The sequence below is a fragment of the Nicotiana tomentosiformis genome, chromosome 9, assembly GCF_000390325.3.
Source record: "Nicotiana tomentosiformis chromosome 9, ASM39032v3, whole genome shotgun sequence".
NCBI classification, from domain to species: Eukaryota; Viridiplantae; Streptophyta; class Magnoliopsida; order Solanales; family Solanaceae; genus Nicotiana; species Nicotiana tomentosiformis.
In genome coordinates, this window is record NC_090820.1 from 63,585,186 (window position 1) to 63,611,527 (window position 26,342).

Consider the following 26,342-nt stretch of genomic DNA (forward strand, 5'->3'; position numbering starts at 1 on the left):
TGATTATGCGATCGCAGAATTTGTTCCGGAGCTTTATTTTTGGGTTTTTAAAACGCGACCCTATTTCGTTAAATACATTCTTTGGGCTATATTTTAGCTATAATATGACATTTTAGAGTGAGAGAGAGTGCCCTAGAGTGAGAAGGTGTTCTTCAATAATTGTTCTTCAATTCTTGCTCAAGTTTTGGAAGATTAAGAAGGGAAACTCACTAGGTCTTCATCCTAGAGGTAAGATTCTACACCCTAACCCTCAATTTTGAATTTTGTCTAGAAATATGTAATTAACAAGATAATGTTTGGGCAAGAGAGTTGTTTATTTTAGATGTATGTGTTATCAAAAGGTGTAGGAAGAATGTTGAGCTAAAAATGGTAAAGATTGGGTTTTGGGATGATGAAATCTTACATAAAAGGACCTTGAAACCTTAATGCACACCTAGTGTTTGATAAAATGCTCAAATGAGCTAGAACCATAATCATCTTCCTAATTTTGATTCAATTTATTATACTTCTACAATAGATTGAAGTTGCTAAGAATTCTGGAACATTTAGAGTGTAAGGAAGCTCAAGTGAGTTATGTTGGCTAAACTCTTCTCTTAGAATTGGATCCCACGATATTCATGTGAATTATGTAAGTCCCGAGTGGATCATTATAAAATTGGCTAGTCCGAGTAAGATTGGGTTGAAAGATATATGTTTAACAAGTATTCCAAATGCTTTATTTATGTTGTGTTATCAATTGAGGATGTGTTAAAAATATGGGTTGTGCATTAGAAATGTTCGACTTCAAGTTAAATTCAAACGAAGGCTATTATGCCAAATTTTGTGAAGAATCTCTATGTGCCTTAGACTCTTAATTGCTCACATGTGTACTACATGCCTTGATTTGAATTGTTGTTGATTGTTGTTAATGATGTTGATGTTAGAAAGTGAAAAGGTGAGTAGGAAATACTAAATATGGCCAACGTGCCAAGAATGATCTTATATTTATGGCCATTAGTGCCAATGAAATGAAAAGATGTGAAAGTAATATGAAATGCAATGATTGATAATATAAAAAGGTTGATGTCTCGAATAAGACAGCCTAGTCGGTCAGGTCATGATCATACACCATGCCACACATATGGTGGTGATTGTGCTGGAAATTGTAATTGAAATGGTGATTGTGGTTGATGTCCCTAATGGATAGCCTAGCCAATCCGGTCGTGATTGGACTCCGTGTTAAAGACGGTGGTATTGACATTGAGGGTAATAGTGGTTGATGTCTCTAATGATATAGCCTAGCCGGTCGGGTCGTGATCGGGCTCCGTTCTGAGAGTACGGTGGTATTGGTATTGTGAATAATGGTATTGTGAACAATGGAATATCAATACTAAAAATCTCCCAATGTGAGATATGGAAATTAATTTGAACATTGTCTTAATCCTAAATTGAGGTTTAATGTTGATTAAGGCTTTCACTGATATTATGATATTCTTGTTTGTATTATTTGTTCTATTGAGAGGGTGTTTGGTTTTCATACTAGTACTATTCGACGGTACTAACGTCCCTTTTGCCGAGGGCGCTACATCTTTAAATGGATGGAGGTGGTTCCACAACAGGAGATATTGATCAGTGATAGAAGTACACCTTCTTCCCAGCTGACTTGGTGAGCCCCACTTCATCCCGGGGTCATGAATTTTTTGTACTATGTGTATTCTGTTTGAGGTATAGCTGGGGCCTTGTTGCCGGCATTATCATTGTACTCTTCTTTATCTATAGAGGCTCTGTAGACATAGTGTGGGTTGTGTATTGGTGCTGGGAAAGTCAAAATATGTTATGTTGTGGTTGTATTATTTGTCCATTTGAGAATTTAAAAATGATGAAACAATTGGTAATGAATTGGTTTTGTATACATGAATACCTTTTTGTCTAATTAATGAAAATATGTATTATCTCCATTCGTGGATAAGTTTGGGAAGAATGAAATATAACAAGCTTGCTCGGTCGGGTTCACTCGGTTGAGCGCCAGTCGCCCTCCTCGATTTTGGGGCATGACACTCTCCCATCCTCGGTTGATGAGCAACCAACAACTAGCACTGCGATTGTTGTAGCTGCTTCTCAACCTACAACGCCATCAGTTTCATCTCCTTCTTTACCAACTCTGTCTTCGCCACCAGCAATTGGAACATCATCTTTACCGACCGTAGTTGCCCGACAAGGAGGATGGACCTTTTCCCCAATCCCTACTTTATAGGAGTTTGGGGCAAAATTACGTCGTCCCCTCCGAAGATCCCCAAAGGAGGAGGAGCATCACCCTCTTGGTATCTACCGGATGCCATCTGTTGTTCCGATCGGTGGAATTTTCTAACTATACGAAGCCTTTGGCTTTAGAAAAAGATAGGGATAAAATACAAACTTTCTCGGGAGAGTGTTTGCTGAACAATGCCATGCACAATACAGCGGAGGTATAGTCTTTGTTTCCTATGTTGTTTCTTCTATCTTTGTTATGGCAAGGTTTTAAATTTGCATTTTCGTTTTGCAGGCCAATTTCCTTGCTTCTGAGGGCCTTCAAAGGCTAATTCGTGATAAGGAATAACTTACCTCCGTGCGGGATCAACTTTTGAATAAGCAAGATCAGTCTGCTGCTCACCTATCAGAACTGGAAGCACAAGCTGCTGAGGCCGTTCAGTTGGGGGCTTGGTTGCAGTAAAGCGAACGAGAAGTAGGGATCTTTAGCCATGAGTTTTCCCCATTAAGGGTACAATTTGACGAAACTAAGGCCAAATGGGTTGAAATCTAAATACCATTCTTGCTTCATCCGATCGTGAGGCTGCCTCCGCTGAATGATTGAATAATTTGGAGGCAACCTTAAACTCCAAGACTGAAGAAGTTACTGCTACCGAGGCGAAGTATGCCCGGTTGGAGGAGAAGCATAAGAGGACCATTGAGCACAATAGAGTTTTCAGCTCCACTCTCCGTGACCTTGATGTCAGCCTCTGGGCCACCAAATCCGCGCAGGATAACCTTTCTGCCGAGGTTGACCGACTTTAAAGAAGAACTCCAGCGCCGAGCGGCTTTCCTCATTGTCGAAAAAACATATGCTATGATTAGCATGAGTATAAAAACCTTGGAAGAGGCCAAAGCGTGTGTCATTGACTTTGATGGCGAAATCGCTAAGGCACATGAGCTGGAGTCAACTACCAAAAATGGTCTTCCGGCCCGCCTTGATGCTACCGACTCTTCTAGTTCCGGTTTTGAGTTCTCGGGAACTGAAAAAGAAGCGGAAGGTGATGATGTTGAAGGCCAAAATGGTAAAGGCCAAGATATTGAGCCGGCGGCAGATCCACCCACTTCTTCTGGGGTGCAGATGCTTCTCTTCCTCCGTGTTCCGGAGATACAGTAGCTTAGTTTTTGCTTTCTATTCTTTTTCATTCTTTTTTATTTGTGCTACTTGGCACATTTTTCGTTTAAGTACTCTTCAAGTTTTTCTCTTTTCGTTTACGTATATGTGCAAGTTTTACTCTTTGCGTCCTTTTCATTGAAGTATTTTCATAAGTTTTACTCTTTGCATCGAATTATGCAAGGCTTCGAGTGTATTTTTCCCTGAGAGCATTCGAATTCCGGGGCATAAGTTTTTTCGAAATCAACCCTTTAATGTGAGGGTTTCATAAGAGAGGGCCCTCCTATGTTTACGGTGCTCTTGAAGAGGATGTCTCCTTTCATTACAGCACTAGCATTTGAAGTACTTGTTTAACTTTCAAATGATAAAATTAATTCATCGTTCAGACAAGAAACAAGATAGAAATAAAAGGACTTTACTTTATTCTTTTCATTGTGGCTAATTTGTACAACTTGTTTCTACGGGGTTGGTTGCGTTGTCTTCGGTCCCGGTGATACAACTTTGTTTCCGAGTTTCGTATTTCGATCGGTGTAGCAGTCATTGTTCTTGTATCCTCATATCTTTCCCCCCAGTGTTCGAATGCGAAGAATGCAAATTTGAACACTGAAAAACTTGATTCTTTTGAAATTCTACCAGTTGATGGTTAGATAATCTTTAGTTCGATAACAAGCTTCACTTCCCCTTATGAAATTTGTTATCAATCCAAAGACTATCTAACAAACCCTAGTGGCTTGCACCCGTGAACGTTCGGGTAACCCTTATCCGATAGCAAATTTTACTTCCCAGTAGGAACTTTTGCTACCAAGCCAAAGATTATCTAACCTCTCCATAGTGATCCATCATCTGCGTGCCTTGTCATTTTAAGGTCTTATTTCTGCAGACAAAGCTTCCTTAGTACTATGCTTTTCGTTGTTGCCTCGTTAAAAACCTTGCCAAAAAAACTCAATTGGGACAAAAACTGGATGAAGGGAAAATGAGTGCAGCACATACTTTCAGTGTAGGTCAGGTTCATTAGCAATAATATCTTTTGAGGTGTGCCACATTCCAGTTGCTCGTCAACTTTACTCCATCTTGACTTTCCAATTCGTATGACCCTTTTCCAGTGACAGCGGAAACGCGGTAGGGGCCTTCCCACATTGGCCCCAGCATCCCTGCGTTGAGCTCCCAGGTGTTCTGAGTTACTTTCCTTAAAACCAAGTCTCCTACTTTGACATACTGGAGGTTGGCTCTTCGATTGTTATATCTTTCAATTCTCCGCTTTTGGGCCGCCATCCTTGTATGTGCCAAGTCCCTATGTTCGTCGAGCAGCTCCAATTGGACCAACATTGCTTCATTGTTTGCTTCTTTGTCCGCTCGGAAATATCTTAGGGTAGGTTCTCCTACTTCCGCCGGGATCAAGGCTTCCGATCCGTACACAAAAGAGAAAAGAGTTTCCCCGTGCTTGATTTGACTGTTGTACGGTATGCCTATAGTACTCTTGGTAGCTCTTCGGGCCATTTGCCTTTAGCCATTTCCAATCTCTTTTGGACATTCAAAATAATCACCTTGTTCGTTGATTTTGCTTGACCATTTGCGCTCGGATGATAGGGTGATGATGTGATCCTTTTGATTTTAAGACTTCAAGGAACTTTTTGACCTTAGCACCTATAAATTGTGGCCTGATGTCACAGGTTATCTCTTTTGGTATCCCAAATATGCAAATTATATTCTCCTACAAGAAATATACCACTTTACGTTCGTCGATCCTCTAAGAAGGACCTACTTCAACCCACTTAGAAAGATAGTCAGTTAAAATCAAAAGAAACTTTACCTTACCGGGGGCCGGTGGTAGTGGTCCGACGATATCCATCCCCCACTTCAATAATGGCCATGGTGACAAAACTGAGTGCAGTGGCTCTGTCGGTTGATGTACCAATGGTGCGTAGCATTGACATTTATCACATTTTTGAACTTAAGCCTTGGCGTCTTGTTCTGTCCAGGGCCAGTAGTATCGTTCCCTAATTAATTTTAACATTAAGGAATTCGTGCTTGAGTGATTTCCGCATACACCTTCGTGAACTTCTCGCATAATATAGTTAGCTTCGAAAGCTCCCAAACATCGGGCCAATGGGCTTGGAAATATCTTCTGTACAATTGGCCTCCCTTGAAGCTATATCAAGCTGCTTTAGTGTGCAGCGCCTGAGATGCCTTAGGATTATCAGGCAATTTTCCATGCTCGAGGTAGTCAATATTCTCATTTCTCCAGTCCCACACTAAATTGGTTGAGTTTATCTCGTAATAGCTATCTGCGTCCAATACCAAATGCATAAGTTGTACGGTCCTGCTAGAGTCTGGTCACTTCATTTCCGTGGATGAACCTAGATTGTCTAGTGTGTCCTCTTCCGCATTCTCTTCCCTTTGGATATGCATAATTGACCATTCCTTCAACCGAGCTAGCAGATCCTGAACTTTCACTACATATTGTTGCATGCGTTCCTCTTAGGCTTCGAAGATCCCGTAGACCTTATTTATTACCAATTAGGAATTACATTTTATTTCTATGACCTCGGAGTCCAGTCCCTGGGCCAGCTCGAGTCCTGCAATCAAAGCTTCATACTCTGCTTCATTGTTAGTCAGAGGAACGGTTCTTATGGCCTGCCTCAGGTTTCTCCCGAGGGTGTGGTTAGTGAACAAGGTCCAAACTCCTGATATTGATTTTGACACCATCACTACTTCTTTGGTAGCCAAAGGCAACAGTCGTAGACTGAAATCGACCACAAAGTCGGCTAAAACTTGTGACTTAATCGCAGTACTAGGCTTATATTCTATGTCAAATTCACTCATTTCAATGGCTCACTTGGCCATCCTACCTGAAAGTTCAGGTTTATGAAGAATATTCGGCAGGGTAAAACTGGACACCATGGCTATCAGATGACATTGTAAATAAAGCTTAAGATTTCGAGCGATGACTATGAGAGCTAAGGCCAATATTTCTAGATGTGGGTAGCGTTTTTCTGCTCCAGTTAAGATTTTACTAACATAATAAATAGGAGATTGCATACCTTCGTCCTCACATATTAAAACGGTACTTACCGCTACCTCCAAGACTACTAAGTAGATCAGCAGTTGTTCGCCTTCCTCTGGTTTTGACAATAGTGGAGAACTTGACAAATATATTTTTAAATACTTCAGAGCCTGTTGACATTCCGGAGTCCACTCAAAGTTATTTTTCTTTTTGAAGAGTGCAAAGAAATAATGGCATTTTTCTGAGGACTAGGAAATGAATCTGCTCAAAGCGGTCAGTCTCCCTATGAGTCTTTGAACCTCTTTCACGCCTGATAGCTGGTCCATGATGTATTCGATGGCTTTGATTTTGTCGTGATTAACCTCGATCCCCCTTTGTGACACAAGGAATCCCAGAAACATACCGGAGCTGACCCCGAATGCAGACTTCTCGGGGTTAAGCTTCATGTTGTGCTTCCTTAAGATGTTAAAGGTCTCTTGCCAGTGTTTAATATGATCACATGCGTTCAAATACTTAACCATCATATCATCTATGTAAACTTCCATAGTGTTCCCTATTTGTCTCTCAAATATTTTATTCATGAGCCATTGATAAGTGGCTCCGGCGTTCTTTAGACCGAAAGGCATCACATTATAATAATATGTGCCGAAATTTGTTATGAATGAAGTTTTTTCCTGATCCTCTGGGTTCATCTTGATTTGGTTGTACCCAAAGTAAGCATTAAGGAAACTCATTAACTCGTGCCCAGTCGTCGCATCAATCATTTGATCAATGTTTGGCAATGGGAACGAGTCTTTTGGGCACGACTTATTCAAATCCTTGTAGTCAACACATGCAAAATTTATTATTCTTCTTTGGAACTACTACTACATTAGCTAGCTAGTCAAGATATTTTACCTCTCGGATTGAACCGATATCAAGCAAGCGAGTTACCTCTTCTTTGACAAATTTGTTTCTGACTTTGGGAATAGGACTTTTTACTGTTTTATCGAAGGGATGATGGGATCCAGGCTCAGTTTTTGCATGGCCACTTCTAGCGGGATACCTGTCATATCCGCATGTGACCACGCAAAACAATCGACATTAAATTTAAGAAATTCGATAAACCCATACCTGATCTTAGGGTGTAGTCCTGTCCCCAAGTGAAACTTCCTCTCCAAGAACTTTTCGAACAATGCGACTTGTTCAAGTTCTTCCGATATAGATTTTGTTGCGTCCATCTCTTCTGGTACCTGGAAATATCTTGGTACCTGATAGGATTCTGACGACTCTTCCCCTTGGTTAACTTCGCTCGGCTCAGGAGAAGACGCCAGTTCCTGTAATTTCTATGCCGCATTCTCCTTCCCTTTGCTATTGGAAATTGAGATTTCATTCATCTCCCTTGCTGCCAGCTGGTCACCTCTTATTTGTTTAATTCCCTCAGGAGTTGGGAATTTCAGAAACTGATGATATGTTGATGGCACAACCTTCATCTCGTGTAACCATGGTCTCCCCAAGATAATATTGTAACCCATATGTCCGGCAAAACCCCCCCGACATTTGTGGGCAGCAGGATCTCTCCTCGGGTTGTGACTCTTACTAGGTTGAACCCGGCAAGGAGTTTTGTGGTTGGAATAATACTTCCGATGAGTTTGGCTTGCTCCAAGACTCTCTGCTGGATGATATTGGCCGAACTTCCTGGGTCCACCAAAACACGTTTAATTTTAAAATCTAAGGCATTTAAAGAGATTACCAATACATCGTTGTGCGGCAGCAACAATCCATATGCGTTTTCCTCCATGAAAGTAATGTCATCCTCAACGACTTCCCAGAGTCTCTTACTATGGGTTACTGACACCTTCATTTTTTTGCCGATGAAAATGTCACACAATAATCTCGTTCCCCCCGAAAATCATGTTGATCATCAAGTGTGGGGGATTTTCTCCTACTTTTGAAGGTTCTCCATTATCATGATTGCGGTCGTAGTTGTTTTTAGCCCGATCGCTTAAAAATTCTCTAAGATGGCCCTTTTTCAGTAATGTCACCACCTCATCGCGCAGATGCCGACAGTCTTCTGTCCGGTGGCCGTTGGTTCCATGGTATTCACACTACAGATTAGGATCCCTTTGGTTGGGATTGAATATCATTGGCTTCAGGAACCGTGCCTTTTTAATATTCCTCATAGTTTACACCAACACCACTATGCTAACGTTAAAGTTATATTCGGAAAGCCTGGGGTAGGAAGAATCTCGAGAATCCAATGTCTCCTTGTCCTATAATGACCTATTATTCTGGTCGCGATCAGTTTTCCTATTGATAGAGAATCTATCTGCCGACCGAAAACCTTTGTCGCGTCCTTCGGCCAACTCATAGTGTAAAACTCACCCCTTGAAGACCGTCGATCTCTGTTGAAATCATCCTTCAATTTCTCCTTACTCTTTTCCCGGTCCCGAGCTTTGGTTGACGCCGGAAAGACGAGTTGATCATCTTCAATTCTTATCTTTGGCACGTACCGGTTGTGAACATCCGCCCATGTTGTTGCCTGGAACTCGAGCAGACTTTTTTAAAATTTTCAGGAATCATCAGAACCTCCCAGATTCAACCCTCTAGTAAATGCTTCTGCTTCCTATTCGTCTGGCACGACTGGGAGCAGCATTATGTTTATCTGGAATCGGCTCACGAACTCCCGCAACAATTCGGACTCTCCTTGTGCAATCCTGAATATGTCGGCCTTTCGGGCCTGTACCTTTCTGGCCCCGGCATGGGCCTTAATAAAAGAATCTGTGAGCATCTCGAAAGAATCTATGGAATACTCGGACAAGAGTGAATACCATGTCAGGGTCCCATTCGTGAGGGTCTACCCAAATTTCTTCAATAAGACTAACTCAATCTCGTACGGAGCCAAATCATTTCCCTTCACCGCCGTTATAGGTAGTGATATGCTCCTGAGGATCTGAAGTCCGATCATACTTTGGCACGTCTGGCATTTTGAATCGCTTCAGGATCAACAATGGTACCGCGATCGGTTTGAACGGTAGTTGGGTGTACTTCTTTGAATCTGGTCCTTTCAATATTGGTGGTGCACCCGGTATTTGATCCATTTGGGCGTTTATTTACCTCATGAACCGCATGAGTTCAGTTTTAGAGGGATCATTCTCATTGTTGTTACTAGATCTGCTACCGTTCCCCCCTTAGGGTGTTATTATTGACCCTCTGCATTGCTATATTTACGGGAGCACCTGGAGGAACTCGACCTCATCCATTCGTGTTGTTGGAATCACCTGACAATGCCTGCCTTAATTTAGTCATGGCATGATCACGCCGCGAAAGATGGGCCCATAATGGCCTTTGTCGCTCCCTCAGGATCCTTATTGTTTCAACGACGTGCTCGTCTTCAGCATCATCAGGAGTTGTGTCTCGAACATGTCGTGGATATTTCTCGCCATCAACCGATGTGTCCTCATCCCCTCGTTGTGGGTATTGCTGATTGAATCTTCGTGCTGAGGCTGATTTCCATGGGCCTCAACATTGTGTGCGATGTTGACATCGTTATCTGCAATTTTTAATGATTTTTTCTAGGAACAAAGAATTAAACAAGTTAGTAATAGATGCAAGGATCAATTCAATAACACAACTGTCTAAACCCCACGGTGGGCGCCAAATTGTTTACTCATAAAATGGTACAATTTGATTTATACGTGATTTATAGACAAGTGAATCGATTTGATCCTAAAATGATAAATAATTTAGACAAAAATATAAGATATAGCGTTGAAATCGAGATAAGACAATAGAGATCTTAAGCTCGGGAGTAGAGCTTCCGGGGGCAGTAAAAAAATGTAAATAAGCAAGAAAGTAAAAATGTTATTGAGCTTTTGATAGAAGATAGGGTATGCTTATCAGAAAATTCATGTCCTTTAAAATGATGGTAGAGCCCACAATTTATATTTGCACCTAGGGAACAACGTCCAAGGATCAAGCCCCTCTTAAATAACAATTATGAGGGATATTGAAGAATGTGTAACGGTAGGCAGTGAATGCCATATTTCTGTAACGAACTGTGTGCTTAATGTTATAGAATATTCTTCATTGAATGCTACCGGGTGGTAGGTATTTATTTTATCTTTATGAATATCATTCTCTCCAATAATAAATGAGATCGTTGCCTTCGGTTCTGACTGTCTTCTATATTCGGCTCCACGTGTCGCTTTCTCACATAATCATTTAATAAAAACATATTTTACCCTATACAATAGTGTGAAAACCATCAAAATTGTACCAAATTCAAGATCAAAAGGAGCTCAAAATGAAACCCAAGGGGATGTATGTTTATGAAAGCAATATAAGGATATCATATCTCAAGTTTACTTTCTACACTTCAAATTTTATTACGTTTTTTACTTGTTCCAATAAAAATACTAATATTTTTGGTACATACACTGATGTCCGTCCAACTGAATTATTTTAGGTCAACTAGATCATTTTAAGTCAACTAATAATTTTAAAATACCACAATTTACCCCTCTTGTGTTTTCACAATAAATTGTAGTACTGTTGCTCCAATCTTCTGACTCGCTAGGTAAATCAAAGCTATTCTCAGACGGTACAATCTCTATTTATTTTTATTGTGGCTTAGAAATGAAGAGCATTTCCTCCTTCAATGGCCCAACTTTTTCCAGTCTCTAACTCTTTGATGGAGCTTTTGAAATCACAACATAAGTAAAATTTGTTGGGAACTACTATTCCACAAAAATAATATCCACATTAAATAACAATAAAAATAGACTAACAAAGACACCAAGCCTTTTAACATGAAAAATTTAATACTTGTCACGATCCAAAATCTCAATCAATCGGGATCGTGATGACACCTAATAATGCTTGTTAGGTAAGCCAACACACAACAAAATAAATAGGAAGAACCACTATAAAATACTGACAATAGAATAATAACATAACGGAAAAGCAATTTCTTATATAAGCAGAATAAGTCTAAAACCAACATCTAACGAGAATACCCCAAGACGTGGAGTCATAAGTACATAAGCTTCTAGATCAAAAGAAATACAATGTTATGAAAGAAATACAACATTGTCCGAATTAAAATGGAAACAATACAATAAAAATAGGAAAGTGACTCTAAGTCCTGCGAATGGAATGCAACTTTACCTTGAATCACCACATGGTATTTGCTAAGTACCTCTCCGGACTCCGCTCCTACCAATGTGAGAATCTGTAAAAGAAGTGCAGAAGTGTAGTATGAGTAACACCGGCCCAATGTACTCATCAAGTGTCGAGTCTAACCCCGACGAAGTAGTGACGAGGCTAACACAAGACACATTGTATAAACTTGTGAAATTATATATCAAAAGTAATGGAATAACAAATAAAGTATCAAAAGTAACAACAGGATAGAGACATATAAAAGGGGCAGCATTCGGGAACATAAAGCCAAGTATCACAGAGTAAACCTCTTTCACAAGTATTCAACGAAACCACAAACCCAAGTTCACAATCCAGATATCAAGTAAAAACAATAAAATCAACAAACATGCACGGCATCACCCTTCGTTCTTTTACTCTCATCCTCACCATATAATATAAAAGCAAGTGCACTGCATCACCTTTCGTGCTTTTACTCTAATCCTCACATGCAAAATAATATGAAGCAAGTGTGTGGCATCACACTTCGTACTTTTACTCTCATCCTCACATGATAATAATAACAATAAAGCATGTGCATGATATCACTTTTCGTGCTTTATCCTCGCCATCACTCAAGCAATTATATCAATATATAAATAAGACACGACAACACCCTTCATGCTTTCCACACTTCCTCACCAAGCAATCACAACAACACAATACCAAGCAAGGTGGGAAGCAAATCAACTTCGACAATAGTATTTGAACATAACTCATCATATGGGAATCTTTCAACAATTAGTACCAACAACCAATCAACAATTTCCACGATCTCAACTCTCAATATCACAATAATCTCAACATAAGAAGTAACTTGAAAGCGAGTAATCAAAGAATTAACAATCTATCTAAGGAATGGAAGGTATAATACACCAAATAATATGGTATAAGTATAGAAAATTCCACCCGCATGCTTATCCCATGGCCCACGCATATACACTCATCACCTTGCATATACGTTGTCCCCAACACGTAATTTACGTAGCAAATAGACTACATTCTGCCTTATTTCCCTCAAATAAAGTTTTACCAAGATACTTACCTCTTTTTGAAATAGAATTAACAATTAACCACAATTTTTCCTTTAGAACAAGCCTCCAAACCAATCGAATGTAGCCAAATATCGTTCAAACAATTCAAAACAAGTTTTAGCAACTACCCACGAATAAAAAAAATGTTCAATCCTTTGCTAAATTGAAAATGTCAACAAAATTCAACTCGAGCCCATGTGGTCGAAATCCAAGATTAGGACCATATTACGATTATCCATTCACCCCGGAGTACGAATATGTAATTTATTTCGAAATTCAACCTTAATTCAGGTCTAAATCTTAATTTTACAAAATTCCTAAATTTTATCCAAAACCCCTAATTTCTACCTTGAATACATAAATTTGATGATAAAATTCATAGAAAAGTAATTAAAATTTATTGATAACAAGTTAAAGTTGCATGTCAATGAATTTGGACAGAAATCCCTCTTCAAAATCGCATATATGGAGTTTAGGGTTGAAAAATGGTGTAAAATGAGCTAAGTCCCAAAATTCCAACATTTACACGCTACAGATGTCACAATTGCGAAATCTTGTTCGCAAATGTGAATAACTGATCGCAAAAGGGACAAGTGCCACAGTGCCCCATATTTCGCAAATGCAACTATTCTATCGCATTTGCAAAAAAAACCTTCATCCCAAATGCGGCAAAAGCTTCGCATTTACGAAGCTTCCTGCCGTTGTTCAGTTGTCGCAAATTCGATTCCAAGATCGCAAATGCGAACTCCCCCAAGTCTACAAATGTGATTCTCCGTTCGCAAAAGCAAAGTCTTCAGTCCCCAGTCTAATTTTGCAAATGCGAGCAATCACTCGCAAAAGCGAGGCTCGCATTTGCGAGCAGGTACTTCGCAATTGCAAGAACTGCATGCAAGAAAAACCAACTGAGGCATCAGTTATCCAAGACCTTGCACAACCCATCTGAAACTCACCCGTGCCCTTCGGCCTCCAATTCGAACATTCATACAAGTTTATAACATCAAATATCAAGAATCAATCATCAAAACTCAAGATTATCAAGTTTGAAACTCAATTTTCCAATTTTTCACATAATGCATCGAAATGCCCTCGGGTCACACGGGACCTTATCCAAACATGTGTAAAAGTCCAAAAACAACATACGAACCTACCAAAATCATCAAAATACCGATCCGAGGTCGTTTACCAAAAATGTTGACCATGGTCAACTCAAGTCATTTTTACAGCCAAAAATCATATTTTCTTTAAAATTTCATATATAAGATTTCCGAAAGACGACACGAACTATGTACACAAGTCATAATTCATCAAATAAAGATATGGGAGGTCTCAAAACATAGAAAAGGGAGCTAGTACCCAAAATGACCTATCGAGTCGTCACAATCTCTACCTCTAAAAGAACATTCGTCCTCAAACAGACATAGAAATGTACCTGGACTAGTAAAAAGGAGCAAGTATCTACTACTTATATCAGACATGGACTCTCACGTAGCCTCCTCAATCGGCTGACCTCTCCAATGCACTTTCACAGAAGGAAAAGTCTTAGATCTCAACTTCCGAACCTACCGGTCTAGAATAGCCACCGGCTCTTCTTCAAAGGTCAAATTCTCATCAAATTGCACCGTGCTAAAGTCCAAAACATGTGACTTATCCTCATGATACTTCCAAAGCATGGAAACATAAAATACCGGATGTACCCCTACTAGGCTAGGAGGCAATTCAAGTCTAAAATAAACCTCCCCAACTCTCTCCAAAATCCCAAAAGGACCAATAAACCTCGACCTTAACGTGCCCTTCTTCCCGAATCGCATCACTCCCTTCATAGGCAACACTCGGAGAAGAACCTTCTCACCTTCCATGTAAGCCACATCTCGAACCTTCGGTCAACATAACTCTTTTGCCTAGACTGAGTTGTACAAAGTCGCTCCTAAATCAGCTTAACCTTTTTCGAAAGCATCACGAACCAAATCGGTGCCCAACAATCTATCCTCACCGTGCTCAAACCAACCAATTGGCAAATGGCATCCCCTCCTAAACAAGGCCTCGTATGGAGCCATCTAGATACTCGACTAATAGTTATTGTTGTAGGTGAACTCTGCTAGTTGTAAAAACTTGTGGCACTGACCCCCGAAATGCATAAATCATACCCGTAACATGTCCTTTGAACTATGAATAGTGCACTCGGACTGTCTGTCCACGTGAGGATGAAATGCGGTACTCAACTCAACCTGTGTGCCCAACTCACACTGTACGACTCTCTAAAAATATGATGTAAACTATGTGCGTCGGTCTAAAATGATGGATACGGGCACACCGCATAGGCGGTTAATCATCCGGATGTAAATTTGAGCCAACGGCTCTGAAGAATAGGATATCGTCATGGGAATGAAGTACCAGACTTAGTCAATCGATGCACAATAACTCAAACAATGTCATATTTCCTCAAGGTCTGTGGTAAGTCCACCATAAAGTCCATAGTGATGCACTCCCATTTCCACTCTGGTATCTCCAATCTCTGAGTCAACCCACCCTGGTTCTGATGCTCATACTTCACCTGTTGACAATTCAAACACCGAGAGATATAACCAATAATATCTTTCTTCATATTTTGCCACCAATAGTGCTGCTTCAAGTCACGGCACATCTTCATGACACCTGGGAGAATGGAATACCATGAACTGTGAGCCTCCTCGAAGATCAACTCTCTCAACCCATCATCATTCAAAACACAAATTTGGCCTTGAAGCCACATAAAACTACAATCTCTAATCACAACCTCCTTGGCACCACCCGCTGCACCATGTCTTTCAATAGCAACATTTGAGGATCATCAAACTGGCGAGTCTTGATACGCTCCAACAATGATGATTGTGCCACAACACAAGAGAGAATACTACTAGGCTCCAAAACATCCAACCTCACGAACTTGGTGGCCAAAGCCTGAACATCCATGGCTAATGGCCTCTCCACTGCTGGTAAAAATGCCAAACTGCCCATGTTTTCTGCCTTCTAACTCAATGCATCGGCCACTACATTAGCCTTCCCCCCATGATATAGTATGGTGATATCATAGTCTTTTAGTAACTCTAACCATCTCCTCTGCCGCAAATTAAGGTCTTTCTGCTTGAACAAGTGCTGGAGACTCTGATGGCTGGTATAGACCTCACATGGGATGCCACATAGACCTCCAAATCTTGAGCGCGTGAATAATGGCTGCCAACTACAAATCATGCACATGGTAATTATTCTCATGATCCTTTAACTAATAACACATGTAGGCAATCACCCTACCGTCCTGCATCAATACTGCTCCAAGTCTGATACGTTATGCATCACAATTCATAGTGTAAGATATCGAACATGTAGGCAAAACCAACACTGGGCTGTAGTCAAGGCAGTCTTGAGTTTCTGAAAGCTTGCCTCACACTCTTCGAAACATCTAAAAAGAGCACCCTTCTGGGTCAACTTGGTTAGTGGGGCTGAGATAGATGAAAAACCCTCCACAAAGCAGCGATAATAACCAGTCAAACCTAAGAAGCTCCGAATCTTTGTAGCTGAAGTAGGTCTAGGCCAGTTTTGAATTGCCTCAATCTTATTAGGATCCACTTTGATACCCTCGAAAGACACAACATGACCTAGAAAGGCAACTGAGTCTAGCCAAAACTCGTATTTCAATAACTTGGCAGATAACTAACGATTCTTCAAGGTCTGCAGTATGATCCGTAGGTGTTGCTCATGATCCTGTCTACTTTGAGAGTAAACGAAAATATCATTAATGAAGACAATCATGAAGGAATCCAAGTAATCTTGAATACTCAGTTCATCAAATCCATGAAGGTTGTTGGAGCATTAGTAAGGCCAAATGACAATACCAAGAATTCGTATTGATCATAACAAGTCCGAAAAGTTATCTTAGGGATATATGATGCCCTAATCTTCACCTGATGGTAGCCAGATCTCAAGTCAATCTTCAAAACAACTTTGGCACCCTGAAGCTGGTCAGATAAATCATCAATCCTCGGCAACGGATACTTGTTCTTGATAGTGACCTTGTTCAATTGCCAATAATCTATCCACATCCTCATCGATATGTATTTTTTCTTAACAAACAATACCGGCGAACCCCAAGGTGAAACACTCGGTCTAATGAATACCTTATCAAGCAAATCCTGTAATTGATCCTTCAATTCTTTCAACTTAGCTGGAGGCATACGGTATGGTAGAATAAAAATAGGCTGAGTGCCCGAAACCAAATCAATACAAAAGTTGATATCCCTGTCGGGAGGCATACCTGGCAAATCTATAGGAAACACCTCAAGAATCTCGCTCACAATTGATACTGAATCCATAGAAGGAACCTCTACACTAGAATCACAGATATAGACCAAATATGCTAAACATCCCTTCTCGACCATACGCCGGGCCTTCATTTATGGAACCACCCTACTAGTGGAGTGACTGAGAGTCCCCCCTCCACTCTAATCTAGGCAACCCTGGCATGCCTAAAATCACAGTTTTGGTATGAAAATCCAAGATAGCGTGATACAGGGACAACTAATCCATACCACGAATAACCTCAAAATCCACCATATCAAAAACTAGAAGATCAACAACGGTATCATAACCATTAAAAGTAACAACACAAGATCAATACACCTGATCAACTACTATAGAATCTCCAACTAATGTAGACACAGAAACAGGAACATCAGGAGAATCACGAGGCATACTCAAATGCGAAGCAAAATATAAAGACACATAATAATATGTAGAACCCAGATCAAACAACATAGAAGCATCTCTATGGAAAACTGAGATAATAGCTGTAATAACTACATCGGACGACTCCGCCTCAGGTCTATCTAGAAATGCTTAACGGGGCTGAGTCCCACTAACTTGTCCACCACCTCTGGGATGACCTCTCCCTGATTGACCTCCACCTCTAACTGTTCGACCACCACCTTGGGCTACCTGACCACCGCCTCTAGTTGGCTGTGCATGTGGTGGAGCCATCAGTGCCAAAACTATGGTACGAGTACTATGTTGTGTCATGGTGCTCTATGACCTAGGTCTAAACTTCGCGAAGTGCCTCAGATCACCAAAATTATAACAAGCCCTTGGATAACGTGACTGCTAACTGTAGAACTATCCCGATCGACTTGACTAACCACCCTGATAACTTAGAATCGGAGGTGCACTAACCGTAGCTTAAGGTACACTGTATACTAGCTGCTCGGGATAAGATCCATAAGCATTGTGGCTGCCTGAAGAACCATAGATAATCCGTAGAGCTGACTGAACCAGCCTGATAGGATGGCCTCTATCAAAAGAACCCCTGCCTCTAGAAGAGGCACCACTGAATCCTCCAAAATGACGAGGCCTCTTGTAAGAGTTCGTCTCCCTAGCCTGGCCCCTGATGCGCTCGATCCTCCTGGCGATCACCACAACCCGAGTGAAATAAATATCACCCTCGATCTCTCTGGCCATCTTTATCCTAATACCATACGTAAGTCCATCTATGAACCTCTGCACCTTTTCCCTCTTATTAGGGATCAAGATAGTCGCACGGCATAATAGATCCACAAATCTGGTCTCATACTGAGTAATGGTCATGCCACCCTGCTGAAGGCGCTCAAAATGACTATGAAACTCCTATCTATGAGTGAAGGGAATGAACTTCTCTAAGAACCGTTGACGGCCAATTTTTTTTTAATCCACTAAGCACTGTGCCTAGGGCTAGTTTTTATATATATAATAAAATAAAATAAAGTAGTATGGTGTCTTACGATGAGTAAGACGATAATATATGTGCACTACATAGATCCTATTATCAACTTTGAACTTGTGAGGCCCAAAATTGATATTACAATATTATCTAATAAGAATATGAAAAATAAGGACTAAAATATGTATAAAAACTAGCCTATTACAAACATAGCCATGTACTGCATTGTCACGCATTTGTTCTCTATTGTTCCCTATTCTGTTGTGGTTTTCAAATGTGATGATTTTCTTTGTATTTTCATGTGTTGGTTGATTGCATGATCTGCATTCATTGATCTTTGCATCTTCAAGATTCCAAATATGGCTATCTGCTCCTGCTGTGCATACTGTCCAGTGCCAAACTTCTGTGCTGACCTTGCCTTTTCTCGTCCATAATTCAAGAGTGATCCATGAGTGAAACTATGATTTTCCTGCTCTGTTCTGTTCCTTATATATCTTACTAGCTATATGAGATAAGCTTCTTGATGTATCATAATGCACAGCCTCCAAAAATCTAGTTGGAAATTGCTGCCTCGATAATGAATAACTGGACTCTTTTTCCAGCTCTTGTGACCTTCATTATCATGCTTGTGCCTTCCCCAGCTTTCCCTCTAGTGTAATGAGTACGAAGTACTAATACCACCACTTGGAATTTGGGCCAAAGGAAGGGCATAATTACAGTAATGTTTCCTGCATCTTTGCACCATCTGCGATCATGTGTGTAGTTGTTCCTTTTGTAAGTACATGCGTGTGGATCCCAACACCACTGCTGCATATTTCTAGGCAGCCTATTCCTATGTTCCCAATCTGGTGCATTGCTCTTGTATATGCCATGATGAATATTGCCTTTATTTTCTGTAGCATTGCTCTCTATTTGAATTGGAAACCTTTGTCTCCCAAGTGTGTTGCTTCCTTTACTGAACACTGACCAACTGTGTGGTCTCTTCGACTTCATGCTTGTGCTTATCATATTAACTCCTTAAAGGGAATGAGCGCTAGGTGCTAATACCACCCACTGAATTCGTATAATATGAAAAGGCATGAAAACAGTAGCTTTTCCTGCAAAACAGAAAAAAGAGTTAGTAAAAACTGAGCTCAGCACATCCTCCTCCCTAAGGATTTGAATATGCAGCTTCAATGATCTCTCATGTCCCTTGCTCTTCATTACATCCTTACTCCTTGTAGGTAAATTTGTCCAGCTGTTAATGATCCATTGAATAGCATTCCCACACATATGTCTCCTCAAATGAGCTATGCTTTTGATGTGCTCATATCTGAATCTTTCCATTTTTCCTGGTATTTTTTGTGCTTTCCATTGCTGACACGTATCCATCCTTGTGCAACTATCTTCCTTTGTCTTTGAGGTATTAGGATGCAGTTGATTATTTTGTAGTAACACCTCAGTATATCTTGATTTATACCATAAGGAATCTCTTGCATTAGCTGTAGGCAGTAGTGTATTGCTGCTTGAAAAAATTCCTTTGCCTATTCTTAATTTCCTCCCGTTGGATTGAGTGCATTGCACTAATACCACCAACTGAGATTCCATTAAAAAATAGAGCCAAGACATATCACCTTCACCTGCAAAACAGAAAAAAAATATTAGTGAAAAATAAACTCATCATGCTCTTTTCCTCATGGATTTGAGCATGATGATCAGCTGCGTATGCCCCTGCTAACACCTTGTTCCTGCTCATGTTACTCATTTTCTCCCCATTTCTTAATCTCTTGCAACCTTCACTCTTATGTATGGACATTGTAGCTTATCACTATTCACAATCTTCCTCCCCTTGACATCAAGCTCCCAAAATATATGACACTCTAAAGGACCTGTGTCAATAGCATAATTTGCAATGTGGTCTGCTAGTTGATTACCCTCTCTGCATGTGTGTGAAATCTGCAAATTACATCTGCCCATTAATTCCTTTATCTCTTCCACTTCTGCAGCAACTGTCCATGGTATAGCCCACACCCCTTGAATCACATTTTTTACCAACATCGAGTCTGTGTGAAGATCAATCAGTATATAATCATTGTTTACACAGAACTTCAAAGCTTCCAAAATAGCCTTCACCTCAACTTATGTGTTTGTTCCTTCTTGGATTTCTTTGCCACAAGCATAGACTACATTTCCTTCCTCATTTCTCAACACATAACCAATTGAGCTTCTTCCTGGATTGCCCCTAGATACACCATCTATATTTACTTTTATCCAACTCTGCTCAGGAAGTTCCCATAGAACCTTAGTGTATTTCAACTTAGGTGTATACTGCTCCATCATGGTTATTAAGTCTGGCCATTTGTGTGGGATATTCTGTAGGCTTGGCTTCCTAAATTTCACCAATGATTGAACCATTGTTGAAATCTGATATATAACTCTATTGACAAAAACATGATCCCCATACTTATAGCCATTTCTCCTTTTCCATAATTCCCACACTATGATCGATGGTAGAGCTTGAATAATTGGTTTCAACCTTGGAATTGTCTGCAAAGTCCAGCATCTCACAATCGCTTGATGGAAAGTCAATCCATCCACATTAATACCTGCAGCTATTAGAAAGTATTTCCACACCTTTCTGGCAGCATACGAAGTGAAGAACAGGTGTGTCATCGTCTCTTCTTGTGGCAGCACACAACACCAATATTTGGAAGCCATTAAATAGCCCAACCTTTTGAAGAAATCATCCAATGGCAACTTGTTTTTCCAAACCTTCCACATGAAGAATGAAACTTTGAATGGCATCCCCTTTATCCATATATTCATATATGCATTACTTGGATCTCGTCTTCTTCTCAAATAATCCCAAGCTGACTTAGCACTAAACTCACCTCTTGGTTCTAGTTTCCACACAGGTTTGTCCAGCATTCCATCTTGAATTTGCTTCACTTGCTGCTGGATATACTCAGCTAAATCTGCTGGTAATAATTGGTTAAGCAGCACTGTATTCCATCTATTTCCCTGCACCACCTCATACACATTTTGTATGGACTCATCACAGAAAAAATTAGGTGGAGTAAAAAAGTATAAAGCACCTAGACTTGTCCAATTGTCGAACCAAAACAGTGATGAACCCATTTTTGGTTGCCATGCTATTTGATGCTCTACACTGTCCCTACACTCGAGCATTTTCCTCCACATATGCGATCCATTTCGCCAAGGAACAATGATAGCATTCAACATTTTACAGTATTTTTGACTCATAAAGGAACTCCACAATGAAGGCTTTCTTCTAAAACTCCACCAAAGTTTGCAAAATAAAGCTTTAGACACATCGTGTAATGATCTAAAACACATTCCCCCTTCATCACATGGTAAGCATAGATTATCCCATGACGCCCAATGTCTACTCCTTCCATCAACAGAATTGCTCCAAAAACATCTTGCCAACAGTTTATGTATTCTGCTAATTACAAAAGCTGGAGCATTAATAGCAGATAGTAAGTGTATGGGCATACTCTGTAGGACATGATAGATAAGTACAGCTCGACCCCCTATCGATAAAAGTTTTCCTTTCCACGACTGAATTTTATCTAGGATTTTATTGATTAATCCTTGATAATATTCCAGTTTTCTTCTTGCATAAAAAATGGGGCATCCTAAATAAGTGAAAGGAAAATCTTGTCTACATATTCCAGTTACACACTCGACCTTCCTTATCACTGATTCATCAATGAGATGATGCAAATATACAGTTGATTTCGATTTGTTAATGAGCTCACCAGAAGATGCCTCATATGCTGCCACAACTTCCATTATTTAGCGTAATGAAGTTGCATCAGAGGAGGAAAAAATAATCGTATCATCTGCATACGATAAATGATTGATCTTAGGACTCCATTTTGGTAAACCAAAAAGCACAGAAGTATAAATTCTAATGAAGTGAGTTCAATCCTCTCGACAAAGCCTCTGTTGCAATGATGAACAAGGCAGGTGATAATGGATCACCATGCATAACTCCCCTTATCGATTTGAAAAATCCATAAGGCTGTCCATTCAAAAGAACAAAATACCAGTTATTGGATATAGTCCCAAAAACTAAACCAATAAACCTCTCATTAAAGCCCATTTTTCTCATAACTTTCGTTAACTTTCCAACTTGATAATTATATTAGGACCTTCCTTGGTTCTCAACCTAATGTTTGTGACTATCTTCTGCATAAGCAGGACATTTTCTACAATACTTCGACCTTTGATAAATCATGCATGTTCATCTGAGATGATATTGGGAAGCAAACTAACCAACCTTTCATGAATTACTCGAGAGAAAACCTTGTTTATAAAGTTACTAAGACTTATTTGTCGCATGTCTAAAAAAAGTCTTAATGTCTTTCTTCTTAGGTAACAACACTAGGTTAGTATGTATAATGAACCTAGGTAGTTCCTGTCCAGAAAAGAAGGCCTTCACCATTTCAACCACACCAGTTCTAACTATATCCCATCATGTATGAAATAATTGGCCATTGAACCCATCCGGACCTCCAGTACTATCAGCGTTGAGTCCAAATAATACATGCTTTACTTCTTCCTCTGTAGGTTCCTTAATTAGTTCCCGGTTCTGCTCTGTGTTGATCAAGAAATGAACATGATTAATTATTCCAAAATTAGTAGGTACCTTATCTTCATGGAATTGTTTTTGAAAAAAGTTCACTTCTTCCTCTGCCATTCCAGTAGCATCTTCAATCAAGTTTCCTTCTCTATCTTGTATTGTTTTCAATTGTAATCACTTCCTTTTCCCATTGACATGTGCATGAAAAAATTTGGTATCTCTATCACCTTCATTAAACCAAGTCATGCCAGATTTCTGCTTCCAAAACTGCTCCTCCAATGCTAATTACCTAAACAATTTTGCCTGCACTTTCTGCAATCTTTCCCTATTTTGCAAAGTAGGCCTGAGCTCAAATTGTGCTTCATGTACTTTTACCACCTCCTCTAGACTTGAGATCTTTTGGAATATATGACCATATATTTCCCTACTCCATGTTGACAAAGCCTTCTTCAATTATTTAAGCTTGTGATTGAATAGGATAAAAGGATTAGCATAAAAATCTGCTTGGCAATTCTCCCTTACCACTGATTTGAAGTATTCATGCTTTGTCCAAAAGGATAGAAATCTGAAACTCTTTTTAATCTGGACAGCATCTGGATTACATGTTATTAGTAATGGACAATGATCAGATCCAATTTTTGATAGGTGTTCAACTTCCACTCCTGGCCATAGTTGCTGCATCTCCATATTTGCAAAACATCTATCCAACCTCTTAAAAATTCAGTCTTGTTCAGCTCTTCCATTCCACCAAGTGTAGATACTTCCTTTGAACCCCAAATCTGTCAAGTTACAGGTGTTCATACAATGCCTAAAGTCATCTACTTCATTCAATGACACAATCAGGCCTCCAAACTTCTCCTCCTCATCCCATATAACATTGAAATCCCCTCCTACCATCCATGGTATAGTCATGTCACTAGCTAGATAGTACAATGAGTCCCACAACTCAATTCTCTCAATATGATCACACTTAGCATAGATTAGTTTTAGCATGAATTTTTTCCACTCCTCTGTATCAAATAGCTTCAAAGTTAACTGTTGCACAGCATTAATCTCCACATTTACATCATATTTGCCATCTATGAAAGCCCAGATCTTATTAGAAGTGTTCACAAAAGCTTTCTCAAACCCAATTTGCCTCCTATATTTATCCAATTTTCTTGATTGTTGCATTGGCTCCATTACGCCAATAAATTCAAAATGATATTTCTTGTGCATTGTGATGAGCCTTTGAAAGGCTCTTTGTGTATTAACTGATCTAATATTCCATATTAAACCATGCATATCTAGTTAATGGATTTAAAAATAGTCTTTCTTGTTTGAACACCTGCTAGCTGCACAGTATTATCCTTTCCTTGCTTCTTTCTGCCTCTACCAACTTATCTTCCTTTTTCAATCTGTCTACGAGATAAGTCTCCTTGTCTAGCCACATATTTGAAGTTCTGGCATGTTGATTATGCATCCAAGTCTTTCCCTTTTTCTCCAGTATTCTCTTCCAAAACCTTTTGTTGTTGAGGTGCTACAATCTGTGTTTTAACAGGTTTAGGAACCACAGATTTTTCTGTATTGTCATTGTTCTTCTGTTCAGTCTTCTTAGCAACTATAGTGTGGTCTGGCTTCTACAGCAATTCCATCATATCATGTATTGCATCATGACTCAATTTATTCTGCTGCTCACCTCCACCTGAATCACCAGGATCAATTGGTTCTTCAAAAGCTGCATTTGAACCATTAGTAGTTTGCTGTAGTTTTGTACTTGAACCTTCAACCCCAGCCTTAGCATCAGTTCTATTTGTTTCCTTTTAGATGGTCTGTATATCTTCTTTGCTAGTTTTTCCATTAACACTTATTTCTTCTCCTTGTGGCTCATCTTCAGCTTCCAAAGCAGTATTTTCTTCCTCTTCATATCCTTCTGATAAGTCACCTTCATCTGAGTCATCCTCCTCTTGATCACACCATAATCTCCCCCCTGTGAAATTAATTTTCTTTGTCAAAACTTCATGTTCAGCAAGTGCATCTGTATCTAATGATTGTGAGGGTACTTCTTGGCAGGATTGATTCACTGTTACATTGTTTGCAGGAAATGCTCGATGAACCCATTGAGCTGTGGTTTCCTTAACGGTGTTCTATCCCTTATCCACCTCAATATTGCCTTCCTTTGTAATATTAGTCTCCTTTGCTGCATTATTATCATTTGGAGTAGGAGTAAAGCTAGGTGTTGCAGAATTGAAACTTCTAGTGTCCTTAGGAGTAGGTTGTGGACTTTTTTGAACAATACTGGTAGTCACAAGAGCTAGTTGCTTATCCACCTATGAGTCAGTTCCTTTAGTAACAACTGGAGTTACTATCCCAGCTTCTTTTGGTACAGATACTTGACTTTTTTTAGCTGCATTTGCCTCCACTAAAGTTTGCTGATTTGCATCATCAACCTCACCATCCTCCACTTCCAAAACAGCAAATTTATTGGTCGTTTGAACTTGTTTTGATGCTGCATTTTCCACAGCAATAATTTCTTTCCCAGTTGCACCATTGCCTTCAATATTTTTACCTTTATTTTGACCATTATTGTCTCTAACTTCCTTCCATTGAGGTCCTACATTACTAACCATGTTACCACTACTAAGTATCATCAAATGAGCAATTTGTTTTTCCTTTTCTACATTCCCTTGTACCACAGCTTCATTAGAAGCCTGCTGATCAACAATTTTGTTCTCCATTAACTCCGGATGAATTCTCCAACATTCAATCATGTCATGCCCTTGTAATTTACTCTCTATATAGTACTTTGGCAGATATTCATATCTAATCGTCACCCACTCAGTTCTCATCTCTTTTGTCACTTCATTCTCGATATCCATACGTACCTTCTTAGGTAAGTCGGCTAGTAAATCCACCAACACTTTCACTCTTGCACAACTTGGCCTCGTTTTGTTAATAGTAGCCATATCAAGATGAAGTGGCTTTCCAACAGCAGAAGCTAACGAGAATAGACATTCTTTTACAAAAGAAGTTGTCAATAAATTTGGAAAAGAAATCCATGCCATCACCTTCGATATTTCCTCTCCGGCTTTGAATTTTGTATCATAAATCAAGGTTCTCAATTGGTATTCTTGTCCAGCCTTATCCTTGACATAATAGACACTTTTCGATGTAAAATTGATATAGTCCTTCCATAATGTAAATCGTATCAAAATGTGTCTATCACAAAGATAACCAATGTTGCACTCGTCTTTAATTCCACACTGCATTGGAATTATTCTACGTAGTTCTTGCAATTCTGGCTAACCATATGAAAACTTACACACCACGGTAAATTGAAAACCTTCAATAATGTTCATGCGCTCCACTTCTGCTTCAGTAAACCTTACCAATGGTTGTCCTTGAAGAAAAGTAGCTCGTCTAGGTTGAATAGGATCCACAGTCGACGTAATACC

General features: G+C 39.7%; 1 protein-coding gene across 1 annotated transcript; it reads right to left on the reverse strand.

Annotated features, from left to right (window-relative positions):
* Positions 1-4,390: 4,390 nt before the first annotated feature.
* LOC138898890 (uncharacterized) lies at positions 4,391-4,876 on the reverse strand. The gene has a single exon (XM_070184998.1). It carries the CDS (start codon positions 4,874-4,876, stop codon positions 4,391-4,393), a length of 486 nt encoding a protein of 161 aa, XP_070041099.1.
* Between the last annotated feature and the right edge of the window lie 21,466 nt (positions 4,877-26,342).